We start from the raw sequence: 17,841 nt of genomic DNA, 5'->3' as shown, positions 1-17,841 counted from the left end.
CCAGTTTTTCCATTCTTCTGTGAGGAATTAGTTTAGTATTTTGTGAATATAACTTATTAAAGTGATACTTCGATAATACACCAACCTCTCAGCACTTGCTTTCTTGCGAATTGGAATTATTACGTTCTTCTTGAAGTCTGTGGGTACTTTGCCTGTACCATACATCATGAGTTTTGTCATGGTGGCCTCTCCCGAGGCTGTCAGTAGCATTGGTGGAATGTCGTCGACTCCCAGCATCCTGCCGGCCGCTGTGGCCGAGCGGTTCTAGGCGCTTCAGTCCGGAACCGCGCTGCTGCTACGGTGTCCGAATTCTGCCTCGGGCATGGATGTGTGTGATGTCTTTGGGTTAGTTAGGTTTAAGCAGTTGTAAGTCTAGGGGACTGATGACCATAGATGTTAAGTCCCATAGTGCTCAGAGCCATTTGAACCAACTGGCAGTCCTGTTTCGACTTTCAGTGCTCTGTCGAATTTTCGCAATATTGTATAACTCATCTTCATGTAAGTCGTGTTCCATTTCTATAATATAGCCTTGTATAGAACCTCTATAAACTCCTTCCTCGTCTCTGCTTTCCCTTCTTTGCTTAGGACTGGTTTTCCAACTGCACTTTTGTTATTCATGAATTTCAAAATATATACGGGTGTACTGCCGGTCTACAGTGTCCAACGGGCACAATATTTCGGCGATCATACATGTCGCCATCATCAGGTGAACTGACGGACTGAGCTCCTGTGAACGTGCCGGCACGGAGATCCGTACGCTATGGCTGCTCAGAGGGAACTGGGATTTAAATACCCTCCGCCCGCGGCGCGCTCCCTCCGCCGTCCGCGCCCCGCGGTGGAACAGATTGCGACGGCGTCTGAGATGACGTCGGTGTGATGGCTCTGTCCGCCGTGTTCGTCACAACTATGCGTTTGCTCGATTTACTCTCGATTAACCCAATCGCTGGTTCCCAAGCCTTGCTAAGATTATAGCCACAGTCACGGCTTATGAGGTCGTCATTGGTGCGAATTTCGATGGCCTCTCTACCAACGCTCTCCCAGTATCTCGACGTCTGTACCAGAATCCTCGTGCGGTCATACTCCATAGCGTGATTTTCCGACAAACAATGTTTAGCGATCGCCGACTTGCTCGGATACATCAGTCGAGTGTGCCTCTGGTGTTCACGGCATCGATCCTCGACGGTACGCATCGTCTGACCGATATACGACTTGCCACATTGACACGGAATCTGGTACACGCCGGCCTTCCTCAGACCGAGGTCCTTTGGCGCTCCCCAGCAGATCACGAGTTTTATTCGGAGGACAAAACACAGTTCCGACCCGGTGTTTCTTCAGAATGCGGCCGATTTTCCCCGAGAGTGCGCCTGTATATGGAATAAACGCAGTACCTACCTCCTCCCTCGTGATTTCATCCATCTCAACAGGTTGTGCTGTAGTGGTTGGGCGGAGAGCACGTTGAATCTGCCACTCTGAGTACCCATTTTTTCGAAACACAGTTCTCAGACGTTCCAATTCCTGGGGTAGACTCTCTGTGTCAGAGATAGTGCGCGCCCTATGTGCTAGAGTTTTAAGTACCCCATTCCCCTGTGAAGGGTGGTGGCAGCTGTCTGCGTGCAAATACAGATCAGTGTGCGTCATCTTCCGATACACCCCATGACCTATGGTGCCGTCAGCCCTTCTCTTGACCAACACGTCAAGGAAAGGTAACTTATCCTCCGTTTCAATCTCCATAGCGAATTTGAAGTTGGGATGTATGGTGTTTAGATGTGTAGGGAAGTCAAGGAGTTTATCCATACCAATGGAAAAAGTAGGTTGGTTTCCATTCGGATGACGACGGGGCTTCCTCCTCGAAGTTCTTCATGTACAAATTCGCTACCACCGGTGATGATGGGCTACCCATGGCGACTCCCTCCGTTTGTTCACAGGAGCTGAGTCCGTCAGTTCACCTGATGATGGCGACATGTATGATCGCCGAAATATTGTGCCCGTTGGACACTGTAGGCCGGCAGTACACCCGTGGACATTTTGATTGTCAAATACGCCGGGAGAAACTCAAGAATCACTTCATGCATTTGTTGCTCTTTCCTCCAAAGGCCTATTTCATTTTCCTTCCTCTAGTGAAATACGCTTCGAAATCCTTCCATTCCCTCTTAGCCATTTTGTGCTTCTTGTCAATCTTTTTTTTAGACGTTTTTATTTCCTTTCGACAACTTCATTTCCTGCCGTTTTATATTTTCTCCTTTCATTAATTACATTCAATATCTCCTTTGTTATCCAAGAATTTTTATTAGGCTTCATCTTTTACCTGCTTTGTCCTCTGCTGTCTTCAGTATTTCATTTCCGCCGTTCTAGTGAGTAGTTGCCTAACGCTCCCTTTGAACTCTCAGCAACCTCTGGATCTTTCAGGTTATTCAGGTCACATCACCTTAAATTCCTACATATTTGCAAATTCTTCAGTTTTAATCTACAGCCCATAGCTATCACATTACGGTTCGACTCCACATCTTCAGCTGGAAATGTCTTACGATTTAAAATATGGTTCTGAAATGTCTGTCTTACCATTATATAGTCAAACTGAAACCTTCCAGCGTCTCCAGTTCTGTTCCACATAGATAACCTTTCTTGACGATTCTTAAAACAATTTGATGATTAATTTATGCTCTGTGCAATGTTCCACGATGCAGCTTCCTCTTTCATTCCTTTCCCCCAGATCGTATTCAGCTACAGCTTTTGCTTTTCTTCCTTTTCCTACTATCGAATTCCTATCCCCTGTCACAGTTACATTTTCGTCTCTTATCTGATGAACTAATGTGGTGGGTGTTGGCTGTCTTGGCTATAATAATGCGTTCACTATGTTCTTCATAGTAGCTTTCCCACATTTCTATGTCCTTACTAATTATTTAACCTAATCCTACATCACCCCTATTTGATTTTGATTTTATTATCCTGTATTGATCCGACCAGAAGTCCTGTTCCTCCTGCCACCGAACTTCACTAATTCCCACTGTATCTACCCATTTCCCTTTTTAAATTTCTAACCTACCTGTGCGATTACATGATCTAACGCACCACGTTTACATCTATAGAACGCCAGTTTTGTTTCTTCTTATGTGTAGTCCCTGCCTGGAGACCAGAATGGAGGACAGTTTTAGGTTCAAATGGCTCTGAGCACTATGGGACAACATCTGAGGTCATCAGTCCCCTAGAACTCAGAACTACTTAAACCTAACTAACCTAAGGACATCGCACACATCCATGCCCGAGGCAGGATTCGAACCTACGACCGTAGCGGTCGCGCGGTTCCGGACTGAAGCGCCTAGAACCGCACGGCCACAAAGGCCGGCGACAGTTTTAGCTCAGGAGTATTTTACCCAAGAGGTTCATTTAACCATACAGTAAAGCTCCACGCCCTCGGGCACAATTACGGCTGTAGTTTCCCCTTGCTTTCAGCCGTTCGCAGTACCAGCACAGCAAGACCATTTTGGTTGATGCTGCAACGCCAGATCAGTCAATCATCCAGAGAGTTGTCCCTGCGACTGCTGTAAAGCCTGCTGCCCCTCTTCAGGAACCACGCTTTCGTCTGGTCTCTCAACAGATACCCTTCGATTGTGATTGCACCTGCGCTACGGCTGTGTGTATTGCTGAAGCACAAAAGCCACCTCACAAACGGCAAGGTGCATGGTTCATGCGGGAGGAGGGGGGGGGGGGGGGGGGTCGCGAAACATATATGGGAGAAAAATAGTTTGTTGCCCAGTCATTTTGTCTCACATACATTTCGCGAATCCTCCATGAACCATGGATCGAGACATATGTGGGAAAAAGGTATATGCTGCACAATTAGTTTTCTGACACACACTCCCTGAATTTCGACAGTAACCTTTTCTGTGGCAGCATGTAGCACCTGCCACTGGAGTTTGTTGAGCATCTCTGTACCGCACTATTGTTCACTAAGAAAAAAAGAGATAGACCGCGATGAAATGCATTGTTCCTCGTTGTCTACACCTTCTGTTAACACTTTCAACATTGCCCTCTTTACAGCCGGCACTTGGGTGTGAACTGGCATATTTAATGAATGTTTGAAATTAGATTGCAAAGAATAGGAAAATGATAGTAATATGGTTCCCGGATCATTTAAAAGGAAAAAGTGAGAGCTTTACATGATAGTGAGTTTATTTTACAATATAAGATACAAATGGGAGTTATAATTAAAAAAGGAAACAAAAATATCGTGGATAAAAAAGTTTTACATGATCTCTCTCTTGAGTAATGCCATTATTACTGTATCTAAATTTAAAACAAAATATCACTTGCTTTCTAACTGCCGGTACCTGTAAACTAGAGTATTTTAATAGTTCAGATGTAGTTAGCCTTCGTGCGAAAATCCTGGAAACACAGTGGGACGCAAAGGCCAACACCATAGTCGTTGCACCACCATCTACTTTCCTTCCTGATTAGCTTACCCGTCTTTTTCTTCCCCCTGCCTGAACATACATTGCAATACCTAGTAGAATTCACCTTGTTTGCAGTGGGTGGGACCTTCTCTGGAAAGTGCCTTGCAAATGTCCTCTCAATTTGTGAGGATGAAGCGGCTCCTTGCTGAAAAATATTTCCGCCCTTCTCAGGCAATTTCTTCCCCACTCTGTGAATAAAGTCTACTAGGAATACATTCTACCTAGTGTTCAAATTATATAAAATAAAACTGTTGGCAGTTGACACTATAAACAAGTGGAAAAACAGCTTTTACCACCACTCAAAGTTCTTCGGGCAAACGGGCTCTTCACTTTATGAACAATTGAGACACATACATACCTCAATAGTCACTTTTACTTTCGTCTGGAGAGTACGAGTCCTCTTTTTCAGAATCATCAACTTCAGATCCTTCATCTCCACAAAGAATATCTAAGACCTCTGCCTCCGCCAACTCGCTGCTCGATATTTTCACGATCGTAAACACCTGTGAATGAATTGTAGGTAGCTTCGACTTTGCAATGGTCACAGCCGCTCCCAGGATGAGATAGCCTATAAGTGCTTGCCTGTTGCGGAAGAAGAACGAAGCACGTCCACATTAGTTGAAGAAACTGCTTCGGAGACGCGCTAAACGCGCTTACGGAGCCAAATAAAGGCGCCGCCTCCAACCTCAGAGCAGCCGCGCCCGTATGGCGTACGGCCACCGTGCTGTAAGTGTTAATCCAACTTAGTAAGGGGGCCAGACTGATCGGCAGTCTGTGTTAGTAAATGGCTGATACTGTGCATGATCTCAGTTGCAGACTGCTTAGCTAACGACTTCCAGGAACAACAAGAATTTGATTTTCACTATTTCAAATAATTAATGCCCGAAATGCAAAAAATTTAAATGTTGTCGTAATCTGCGCATTAAGCGGTATAATCCTATAACACACGTTTAACACATTAAGGGCAAAATTGTAGTAGGAAACTGTGTCAATGTCTTGAGCAGTGTAACTCATGGCGCGCAATTGACCCAGACTGTATTCATCCATCACAGCCTATGAGAATGTGACCACTTAGTGATTTCCAACAAACTTTAAATACAAATTCAGATATTTTCTAAACTTTCTCTGCCTTACGTGCTTAACGTCAAATATTTTATTAACTCATTTATAAAGAAATAATAGGAGGTCTGGAGCTGTTTCACACGTGATACTTCGATTCTTTAAGCAATCATCAGTGGGAGGGGTTTACTGGTGTTGAGTGGTAAATTCGAGGGCGAATTTCTGCGAAGGGTGGAGAAATGTCGAGCGGTACTTAAATAAACAAATTAGTGAAATCAAAGTGAAGTAGAAATTAGAAAATAAATGAAAAACGTGGTTCAGTTTAGATAGTTACATACTGGCAAACAGCGGACAGAGCAGAAGAGACAATGCCCGTGAAGTCAGCAAGTTCCACACAAGCGGGCGCTGTCGATTCAGCAGTCGTGGCATCGCCCGACCGGCTCACGTGTTTCTCAACTGTCACATGTGATCAAAGGCCCTCGCCTACATTCCAAGATCCAATGACCGACGTTAAGAAGATTCTTCGATAAGCTTTTCAACGTGACGGAAGAGGCAATGACCGTGAAGTCGTTCACCTCCAGCGAACTGAAGGGAATAAATACGCAGTGGGCCCGACGGACGAAGAAAGAAGGGAAGAAGAGCAGTAGTTTCCAGTTCAGTTTCGGAGCTGAAGACGGTCACGAAGGAAGAGACTACATCGTACACAGAAGCACCAAGTGCGCCGCTGTAATGGAATAGCAAACAGCAGCCTCGGCGTCAGAAGACAGGAGTTAGAAGGTATTTGAAGTCTGATTTTTAGGTACCCGGGTGACTCGTGGGGACGGGAAGGAGACGGCCTCACATCAGCAGTCACCTGTGAGCTGGGATTAAGACGTGACAGCCGGAGACTGGCAAGCGGGAGTCCGTCGTTCGAGTCCCAGACACTGGCCTTCCCACGCCGCGCCGCTCCGCTGGCCGACGCACAACACACGCGGCCGCTTAGAGAAGAGAAACACTGGGGCGCCACATCCAAGGTATCACCACCCGATTCATGACTTCGTTCTCAATAATTAAACCTCGCGCTGCGCGTCTCCAGTCAACTGGGCGAGACGCTGACACGAGATACCTTAGGGGTTGCGAAGCAACTCAAATCGCTTGATACGGACAAGTCTTCAGGTCCAGATTGTATACCGATTAGGTTCCTTTCAGATTACGCTGATACTATAGCTCCCTACTTAGCACTCATATACAACCGCTCGCTCACCGATAGATCTGTACCTACAGATTGGAAAATTGCGCAGGTCGCACCAGTGTTCAAGAAGGGTAGTAGGAGTAATCCATTTAACTACAGACCTATATCATTGACGTCGGTTTGCAGTAGGGTTTTGGAGCATACTGTATTCAAACATCATGAATCACCTCGAAGGGAACGATCTATTGACACGTAATCAGCATGGCTTCAGAAAACATCGCTCTTGTGCAACGCAGCTAGCTCTTTATTCGCACGAAGTAATGGCCGCTATCGACAGGGGATCTCAAGTTGATTCCGTATTTCTAGATTTCCGGAAAGCTTTTGACACCGTTCCTCACAAGCGACTTCTAATCAAGCTGCGGAGCTATGGGGTATCGTCTCAGTTGTGCGACTGGATTCGTGATTTCCTGTCAGGAAGGTCGCAGTTCGTAGTAATAGACAGCAAATCATCGAGTAAAACTGAAGTGATATCAGGTGTTCCCCAGCGAAGCGTCCTGGGACCTATACTGTTCCTGATCTATATAAATGTCCTGGGTGACAATCTGAGCAGTTCTCTTAGACTGTTCGCAGATGATGCTGTAATTTACCGTCTAGTAAGGTCATCCAAAGACCAGTATCAGCTGCAAAGCGATTTAGAAAAGATTGCTGTATGGTGTGTCAGGTGGCAGTTGACGCTTAATAACGAAAAGTGTGAGATGATCCACATGAGTTCCAAAAGAAATCCGTTGGAATTCGATTACTCGATAAATAGTACAATTCTCAAGGCTGTCATTTCAACTAAGTACCTGGGTGTTAAAATTACGAACAACTTCAGTTGGAAGGACCACATAGATAATATTGTCGGGAAGGCGAGCCAAAGGTTGCGTTTCATTGGCAGGACACTTAGAAGATGCAACAAGTCCACTAAAGAGACAGCTTACACTACACTCGTTCGTCCTTTGTTAGAATATTGCTGCGCGGTGTGGGATCCTTACCAGGTGGGATTGACGGAGGACATCAAGAGGGTGCAAAAAAGGGCAGCTCGTTTTGTATTATCGCGTTATAGGGGAGAGAGTGTGGCAGATATGATACACGAGTTGGGATGGAAATCATTACAGCATAGACGTTTTTCGTCGCGGCGAGACCTTTTTACGAAATTTCAGTCACCAATTTTCTCTTCCGAATGCAAAAATATTTTGTTGAGCCCAACCTACATAGGTAGGAATGATCATCAAAATAAAATAAGAGAAATCGGAGCTCGAACAGAAAGGTTTAGGTGTTCGTTTTTCCCGCTCGCTGTTCGGGAGTGGAATAGTAGAGAGATAGTATGATTGTGGTTCGATGAACCCTCTGCCAAGCACTTAAATGTGAATTGCAGAGTAGTCATGTAGATGTAGATACACACCGCCTGGCGTAATCAGACGCCGCCGCTGCCGCAGCAGAAGGCTTCGCAAACGACACAGCTGCCGCTCTCTGAGCCAGAACATCCAGTAAGGGAACAGTTGTACAAAACTTTCAATAAAAGTTATGCAAAAATGCTGTTTCATTCTACCCCATACCCGAGCCAACGAAGAACCCACCCTGCCCACATGTTGTTAAGAGGGAAAAATTAATGTATTTAGTATTTTCACCCTGACATAATGCTTTAGAATGCTCATCCTGACAATTGACTAGCATCAAAAGAGAAAACCGAGTTACATTTAGTGACAGAACCGTTACACTGGTACTCATGGGTCGGTCGAACAAGTGTCTCGTAAGCCACTCCTTTCGCGGATGAGTTACATTTTCTTAATATACTTCTCATGAATCTCTGTCTGGGATCTGATTTTCCTACTATTTGTATCGTGTGGACGTTCGAATCCAGGTAGTTACTGTTTCTGGTTACTTGCCAAAAACAGCATAATGGGACACCATGGATCTCTTCGCCTATTTACGCAAAGTAGGTTGCATTTATCTACAGTCAGGTTCAATATCCAATCGCTGAACCAATAGCCGACCCCCTGCAGATCTTCCTACGTCTCGCTGCAGCTCTCCTGGCGTTGCTACCTTAGTGTAAACAACAGCGTAGACCCTGATTAGCCTCACGGAGCTTCACACGCTATTCACTACATCACTTATACACGCGATAATTCGAAAGTCATATCCCATTGGATAAATATGCTGAACCAGAAGTCCCTCAACAATCTTTGGGAAGTGGCAGTATGTATCAAAACAAGGAAAAATACCTCATGTAATCAAAAGTATCCGGACACCTGGCTCACTTACAACTTCGTGGTGCCCTCCACCGGTAATATTAGAATTCAGTATGGTATTGGCCTAACCTTAGCCTTGATGATAGCTTCCACTCTCGCAGGCATACGTTCAATCAGGTACTGGAAGGTTTCTTGAGGAATGGCAGCCCATTCTTCACGGAGTGCTGCACTGAGGAGAGGTATCGACGTCGGTCGGTGAGGCCTGGCGCTCAGTCAGCGTTCCAAAACATCCCAAAGGTGTTCTATAGGACTAAGGTCAGGACTCTGTGCAGGCCAGTCCACTACAGCGATGTCATTGTCGTGTAACCACTCAGCCACAGGCCGTGCATTATGAATAGGTACTCGATCGGGTTCAAAGATTCAGTCGCAATCCCCGAAATGCTTTTCAACAGTTGGAAGCAAGAAGGAGCTTAAAACATCATTGTAGGCCTGGCCTGTGATAGTGCCACGCAAAATAGCAACGGGTGTTAGACCTTTTAATGAAAAACACGACCACACCTTAACACCACCGCCTCCGAATTTTGCTGTTGGAACTACATACGCTGGCAGATGACGTTCACCGGGCATTCGCCATACCCACACCCTGCCAGCGGGTCACCACATTGTGCACGCTGATTCTTCACTCCACCCAACGTTTTTCCACTGTTCAATCGTCGAGTGTTTACGCTCCTTAGTTTGGCATTTACCGGCGTTATGTGTGGCTTATGAGCAGCCACTCAACCATGAAATCCAAATTTTCTCGCCTCCCGCCTAACTGCCATAGTGCTTGTACTGGATCCTGATGTAGTTTTGAATTCCTGTGTGATGGTCTGGATAGATGTCTGCCTGTTACACATTACGACCCTCTTCAACTGTCGGCGGTCTCTGCCAGTCAACAGACGAGGTCGGCCTGTACGCTTTTGTGCTGCCAGCCAGGGTGGCCGAGCGGTTCTCGGCGCTACAATCTGCAACCGCGCGATCACTACGGTCGCGGGTTCGATTCCTGCCTCGGGCATGGATGTGTGTGATGTTAATTAGGTTTAAGTAGTTATAAGGTCTAGGGGACTGATGACCTCAGATGTTAAGTCCCATAGTCCTCAGAGCCATTTGAACCATTTTGCTTTTGTGCTGCACGTGTCCCTTCACGTTTCCACTTCACTGTCACATCGGAAACAGTTGACCTAGGGATGTTTAGAAGCGTGGAAATCTCGCGTACAGACATATGACACGAGTGACACCGAATCACCTGACCACGTTCGAAGTAAGTGAGTTCCGCGGAGCGCCCCATTCTGCTCTCTCACGCTGATGTGGGTTACCTGCCAGTAAGTGAAAGCACAGTGCACCTAATATGAAGAACGTATGGTTTTTGGGGTGTCCGGGTACTGTTGATCACATAGTCTAGCTTAACAACTGCAAGTCAGCTTCGCAATACAGTAAGAGTTCAATCAAGTTATTACAGTCATTCTCCTCAATCACGTTCCGCCTTCCAATTCCGTTTTTATTTGAAGAAATTCTAAATGTGTCTCGGTCAAAAATCTTGCATTTTCGCGTTCGCAACTGTAGTAGTGCAGAGGAAAAAAATGGTTCAAATGGCTCTGAGCACTATGGGACTTAACATCTGAGGTCATCAGTCCCCTAGAACTTAGAACTACTTAAACATAAGTAACCTAAGGACATCCACACATCCATGCCCGAGGGAGGATTCGAACCTGCGACCGTATCGGTCGCGCGGTTCCAAACTGAAGCGCCTAGAACCGCTCGTTCACATCGGCCGACCAGAGAGCAGAACAGCGCATTACTCCAGACGACAGCAATACTAGTAAAGAAATATAATTTACAGAGTTTTTGCGTTTTCGCATAGGGACTACTTTCGTACTTATCCAGATTTACAGAGCGTTAGTAAGATCGAGTAGATCTGTATGCACTTACTTCTAATTTGTCATTATCACGCACAGGTTTTCATTAGTTTGCGTTTATGGGCACTGCCTTCTTGCTAGTAGACATATTGTTAAAAACTGGGTCAGGTAAATATACAGATATACGTAATTAACCACGCACTCAGCCCACCACTTGATATAACTGTTCTTTGTTAGACATAAAGATCACACCTTACTTTAGATGTAAGCGTTACAGTGTGACAGGAGATTCCTGATATTATTCTGAAAATTTGTCAACTGTTTTTGTGTATTTGCCTGGTTCTCCAGAAATCTGAATCATCCGACATAATAGCTTCACGCGAGCACAGGGTCGGAAATTGTGTTTGCTGTACCGGAGATCTTCACCAAAGCGTTCGGCAACCCTTCGGGCACCTCAGCCACGCGTGCAGCCTACACTGCCCCTGCACACATCAGCGTCGCGTTCTAGCCCCGTCGCAGTAACAGACGGACACTGCACAGACACACAAACGTGGCCAGAAAATAGTGCCGCGAGTATTCCCTCGCCTTCCGCTATAAAGGTCGGCGCTAGAGCTGCACAGGTCAAGTCTTCCACCTTCGACAGTCTCTCCTAACCTCTGGGCGAGTGCTACAGGTCTAAGTCCATCGTAGGAAGCGACGCCGGGTTTATACACTCTCATCGTTGTTTCCCTTGGTGCAATCGGACTGTATCCAGAGCAGACTTTTATGTTCCTGTGCTAACCTACATCATACTCTGCAAGCCACATAATGGTGTGTAGCGGAGAGTACTTTCGCTACCACTACCTGATCCGTCCAACCGTGTTCCACTCGGGAACAGTGCGTGAGAAGAATGATTATCGGTAAGCCTCGGTATTGGCTCTAATTTCTCGAATTTCCTCCTCGTGGAGATGTATGTTTCCTACTGAAAAGTGCTGTCCTGAAATTTCAATAGTAACTGTTATCGTGATGCCTAAGGTCTTTCTTGTATCGTCTGCCAGTAGAGTTTGTTTAGTATCTCCGCAACGCTCTCACGCCAGCTAAACGATACCGTGACGAAACGCTCAGTTCTTCGTTGGATCTTCTCTATCTCCTCTATCAGTCCTGATAGGGATCCCAGATGGATGTACTCAAGAATCGGGCAAACAAGCGCCTTATAAGCCACTTCTTTCGTGGATGAGTTACATTTTCTTAAGATTCTTCCGATGAATCAGAGTCTGGTGTCTGCTTTTCCCACTATCTGTTTTATATGGTCATTGCATTTAAGGTTACGTGTAGATAGTTACGCCTAGATATTTTACGGCGGGCGCTGTCTCCAGCTGTTTGTCATCAATAGTGTAGCTGTACAGTAGTGGATTTCTTTTCCTATGTGTGTGCAATATGTTACATTTATTTACGCTCATGGTCAACTGCCAGAGGCTGCTCCATTCACCAATTCTGTGCAGGTTGTTCTGTAAGTCCTTACTATCTTCTAGACATCTGCATCATCTGCGAATAGCCTTAGAGGACATCCGACGCTTTCTACTAGATTGTTTATATATATTGTAAACAGCAACGTTCCCATCACATTTTCCTGCGGTACTCCGGATATTACCTTTACATACGTCGATTTTGTTCCGTTAAGAGCGAGGTGTTGAGTTATATCCGCAAGAAATTCTTGAACCCAATCGCAAGTCCGCAAGCTCGTATTTTTTCATTAAACGACAATGCGGAACGGTGTCAAATTGTAAGTGGGCTATTTAGGTTTTTATGTTGGTAACGCCACGAAGCGCTCTGTATGAAAATCACTGACTGTGCTGTGTGCAGTCTGTGGCTGGTTGGCATTGTTGCAATATTCGCTACTGTAGTGTTGGGCAGTCGGATATGAACAGCGTGTAGCGTTGCGCTGTTGGAGGTGAGCCGCCAGCAGTGGTGAATGTGGCGGGAGAGATGTTTTGGATCTGGTAGCCACGAAATGTGGTGCTACAGAAGAATGTTGAAGATTAGATGGGTAGGTCACATAACTAATGAGGTAGTATTGAATAGGATTGGGGAGAAGAGAAGTTTGTGGCACAGCTTGACCAGAAGAAGGGATCGGTTGGTAGGACATGTTCTGAGGCATCAGGGGATCACCAGTTCAGTATTGGAGGGCAGTGTGGAGGGTAAAAATCGTAGAGGGCGACCAAGAGATGAATACTCTAAGCAGATTCAGAAGGATGCAGGCTGCAGTAGGCACTGGGAGATGAAGAAGTTTGCAGAGGAGAGAGTAGCATGGAGAGCTGCATCGAACCAGTCTCAGGACTGAAGACAACAACAAGAACACAGTCACGAACAGACCAGACCTCATCGACGGTGTCAGTGTTGAGACAGGGATTAGTGATCATGATGTTGCCATTACGACTATGGTTACGAAAGATAAAAAGGCGGCCAAGAAGGCTAGGAGAGTATTCTTACTAGAAAGAGCAGATAAGGAGTTGTTAGCATCCCACTTTGTAAATGAATCGATTTCATTTACTTCCGGTACGATGGACGTGGAAGAATTATGGGCAAATTTTAAACACATTGTAATCACGCATTGGACAAGTATGTGCCGAAAAAGTGGGTTGGCGACGGAGAACACCCACCGTGGTTTAACAGCGCAATTCGGAGAATGCTCAGAAAGCAAAGACAGTTGATCGGGAAAATGAGGACAGGCAAAAGTTAGTAGAGACTCGTGCTGCTGTAAAAAGAGCGATGCGCGAAGCATACAACCACTACCACCGTCATACCTTGTAAGTAGGCTGTTTAGGTTTTTTATTGGTAACGCCGCCGCCACGTAGCGCTCTGTATGAAAATCACTGGCTGTGCCGTGTGCAGTCTGTGGCTGGTTTGTATTGTTGTCTGCCATTGTAGTGTTGGGCAGCGGCAGCTGGATGCTAACAGCGCGTAGCGTTGCGCAGTTGGAGGTGAGCCGCCAGCGGTGGTGGACGTGGGGAGACAGATGGCGGAGTTTTGAAACTTGTAAGACTGGGTGTAATGAACTGCTATATATATTATGACTATTAAGGTAAATACATTGTCTGTTCTGTATCAAAATCTTTCATTTGCTAACTATGCCTATCAGCAGTTAGTGCCTTCAGTAGTTTGAATCTTTTATTTAGCTGGCAGTAGTGGCGCTCGCTGTATTGCAGTAGCTTGAGTAACGAAGATTTTCGTGAGGTAAGTGATTTGTGAAACGTATAGGTTAATGTTAGTCAGGGCCATTCTTTCGTAGGGATTTTTGGAAGTCAGATTGCGTTGCGCTAAAAATATTGTGTGTCAGCTTAAGCACAGTCTTGTACAATTTTTCCAAGGGGACGTTTCATAACCTTAGCAAAAGATCGTGTTGAAAACCCGAGGAAATTCAGGTCTTACGTAAAATCGGTAAGCGGCTCGAAGGCTTCCATCCAGTCACTCACTGATCAGTCTGGCCTGGCAACGGAAGACAGCCAAACGAAAGCTGAAATTTTAAATTTAGCATTTGAGAAATCCTTCACGCAGGAGGATCGTACAAACACACCGCCGTTCGAGTCTAGTACAGATTCCCGTATGGAGGACATAGTGATAGACATCCCTTGGGTTGTTAAAGCAGCTGAATAGGGTTGAAAATAAATAAATCGCCAGGTCATGATGGGATTCCAATTCGGTTTTACAGAGAGTACTCTACTGCATTGGCTCCTTACTTAGCTTGCATTGCGATATGAAGTGGGGCAAGCATGTAATGGCAGTTGTGGGGAAGGTGGATAGTCGTCTTCTGTTCATTGTTAGAATTCTGGGAAGATGTGGTTCATCTGTAAAGGAGACCGCTTATAAAACACTAATACGACCTATTCTTGAGTACTGATCGAGCGTTGTGGATCCCTATCAGGTCGGATTGAGGGAAGACATAGAAGCAATTCATAGGTGGGCTGCTAGATTTGTTACTGGTAGGTTTGATCATCACGTGAGTGTTACGGAAATGCTTCAGGAACTCGGGTGGGAGTCTCTAGAGGAAAGTAGGCGTTCGTGAATTGCTACTGAGGAAATTTAGAGAACCAGCATTTGAGGCTGACTGCAGTACAATTTTACTGCCACCAACTTAACATTTCGCAGAAAGACCACAAAGATAAGAGATATTAGGGCTCGTACAGAGGCATATATGCAGTCATTTTTCCCTCGTTCTGTTTGGGAGTGGAACAGGGAGAGAAGATGTTAGTTGTGGTACGAGGTACCCTCCGACACGCACCGTATGCTGGATTGCGGAGTATGTATGTAGATGTAGATGTAGATGTAGACAGCAGTGGTGGATGTGGGGAGAGAGATGGCACAGTTTTGAGAGAGGACGATTTGTGTGTGTGTCCGTCAGAATAAGGAAATTTGTAAGACTGCATGTCATGAACTGATATATATATTATGACTTTTGAACACTGCCCGCATCTCGTGGTCTTGCGGTAGCGTTCTCATTTCCTATGCCCGGGTTCGCGGGTTCTACAACAGATTGGCGTCAACGATATAGGTCTACAATTGAGTCGATCTGTCTTACGGCCTTTCTTAATAACAGGAACTACCGGCCCTTTTTCCAGTCGTTACGCACATTTCAAAAGCTCAAGCGAAGCACGGTAACTTACTGCTAGGAGGGGAGCAAGTTCTTTCGCATAATAGTATTCGGGATAGCTTCACCGGACGTAGAACATTTTCCATACCAGCGTGTTTGTCTAAGAAGATCTTGACTGTGTTACTTTGTCAGATTATGGTATTACCATGCTGTCAAGTCTTGTAAGGTGGTCGTAGGTTCGAATCCTGCCTCGCGCATGGATGTGTGTGATGTCCTTAGGTTTGTTAGGTTTAAGTAGTTCTAAGTTCTAGGGCACTTATGACCACTGCAGTTGAGTCCCATAGTGCTCAGAGCCATTTTTCTTGTAAGGTGGCATGGTCACCTGACCTTCATTTCTTACATATTCCGACCTCATCATCGTATTCTGCGTATCAAGACGTTTCATTCGAGACCAAACTCGATATGGTAGAGTCAATTTTACATATTTCCGTCTAACTGATATGCGAATCGAATGCCGGCCGCGGTGGTCTAGCGGTTCTAGGCGCTCAGTCCGGAACCGCGCGACTGCTACGGTCGCAGGTTCGAATCTTGCCTCGGGCATGGATATGTGTGATGTCCTTAGGTTAGTTAGGTTTAAGTAGTTCTAAGTTATAGGGGACTGATGACCACAGATGTTATGTCCCATAGTGCTCAGAGCCATCTGAACCATTTTTTAGCAAATCCAATAAATAAATCGGAAGTGTGCACCGAGATTAAAAAGTCGAGGCTGGCGTATAAAAACATTCAAGACACGACGACCACAGGAGTTTTTGTTCGGCGGAGGCAACCAGCTCTATGGAAAGTCTGTAGGAGGGTGGGTTAGCACGCAGCTGCCCAGGGACCAAAACAGTCTTCGCCAGAGAAAAGGGATAATGGCCTGCGTGTTCACCTTAAACGATAAACCCACTGTATTGTTTGGGTGAGCCACGGCATACGCATTTTTTTGACAGACGTACTTCGCAATTTTAGAGTTGTCACAAGTGGACAGTAAACGCCTAACGCAGATGCTATACATTTCTGGATTGGTCGGCTTAGCCATTCTCCCATTTGTAAGAGTAATGCTGATTGGCGGACTATTTCTGACTCAATGAGTGAAGGGAAGACAGCGGATGATATACCCTTTCACTTTTTGCTCTGAGGGAAGTCGTGGCAGTGATGTTCTTGTAGCAGGAACATGTAAGCAGGTGCGAGTGCGCTCGTGTGTGTATGCAGAGAGCGAGGAACAAAGTCTCTACTCAGTACTGCTCTGAGACAGCACCTCTGTCGCTAGTGAATCGGAGTGATGCACTATATTGAGTTGCTCGCGATTAAGCGTTTGTTCACTGTATTGACCAGGATACTTTAATGTGCGGTGTGAACATAAAAGGTAACCTCCCATTCCGAAAAGAACCCGGAAATTTGTGTATCACTTTATAAATAAAAGTTTCTGTTAATTTTCTTAAATTTTGCAATAAATAATATTTTCCGTTCGTTTAATGTTTTTCTTGCTCTAACTTTCAATACTCCACACCCAAGTAGCCCTCTCGTTACATAAGAAAATAGAATATTTTTGTGTCTTTTTCCTTACAGCGGACGACTCCAGAAGATATTTACTGTTGAAAGTTTTTCAGGGATTTATTTTGGTAGGTTAGGAGCGTCTGTCTGACTTCTGTAGTAGTGTGGGGTGGAAATTGCTTCTCGCAGGAGCCGAAGGGTACTTGTCAGATCAATCTGTTGTACAGCTCGCCAACATAACACCCACATACTGAAGGTCTTCATACCTGTGAGAAAATGCAATTGCGATTTTGTCGTTATTGGGGAAACAGACGTTTCTTTCCTTGCTCGATTAACATTTGCAAATTTTGACCACTAATTTTGCTGTGTCGGCGTTAGCGACATACCAGCCTTATTTCGAATTCTAGAGTCGCTTCGTGGCCGCTGCACTGTAGTCGAGCAAAATACAGTGTATGGGTACATTCGTCCAGCACACCAATGCGGCTGGAGTTGGACGTGTGGTTGAGATAGGGTGGGCTGTCACCTCACCTGGAAGAGCTCGCCGAACAAGATGACGGCGCCGCCTCCCTCCAGCGGCTCGCCGTGCTCGCTAATGATGCTGCACAGCTCCAGCATCTCCTTGTGCACCTGCGATGACGCCTTCTTGCCTCGCAGCTCCGTCTTGGACCCAGCCTTCGGCCTGTGGACAGCACATTCGTCTTAAGGAGAAGTACGATACCTCTTGTCCCTGGTTACTGGCAGGTCATCTAGACTAGCACTCCATGAGCAAATAATTACAGCGAAATAGTTCCACAGTCGTTTTAATGAACATCAAGTGGTTACTAGCTGGTCATCTACACTACTGGCCATTAAAACTGCTACATCACGAAGATGACATGCTCCAGACGCGAATTTTAACTGATAGGAAGAAGATGCTGTGATATGCAAGTGATTA

At 45.6% G+C, this 17,841-nt stretch overlaps 1 protein-coding gene across 1 annotated transcript in view; it reads right to left on the bottom strand.

The window, feature by feature from the left end:
• Positions 1-17,841, bottom strand: part of LOC126295140 (actin-binding Rho-activating protein-like) — a 184,930-nt gene that overhangs the window by 63,614 nt on the left and 103,475 nt on the right. The window contains exon 3 of the mRNA XM_049987421.1: positions 17,436-17,586. Within this exon, the coding sequence (XP_049843378.1) occupies positions 17,436-17,586 (151 nt within the window). The remainder of the gene's footprint in view (positions 1-17,435; positions 17,587-17,841) is intronic.

Source organism: Schistocerca gregaria, chromosome 11 (genome assembly GCF_023897955.1).
Source record: "Schistocerca gregaria isolate iqSchGreg1 chromosome 11, iqSchGreg1.2, whole genome shotgun sequence".
Taxonomy (NCBI): domain Eukaryota; kingdom Metazoa; phylum Arthropoda; class Insecta; order Orthoptera; family Acrididae; genus Schistocerca; species Schistocerca gregaria.
The sequence above is the reverse complement of the archived record's forward strand: the minus strand, read 5'-3'. Positions and strand labels throughout refer to the sequence as shown.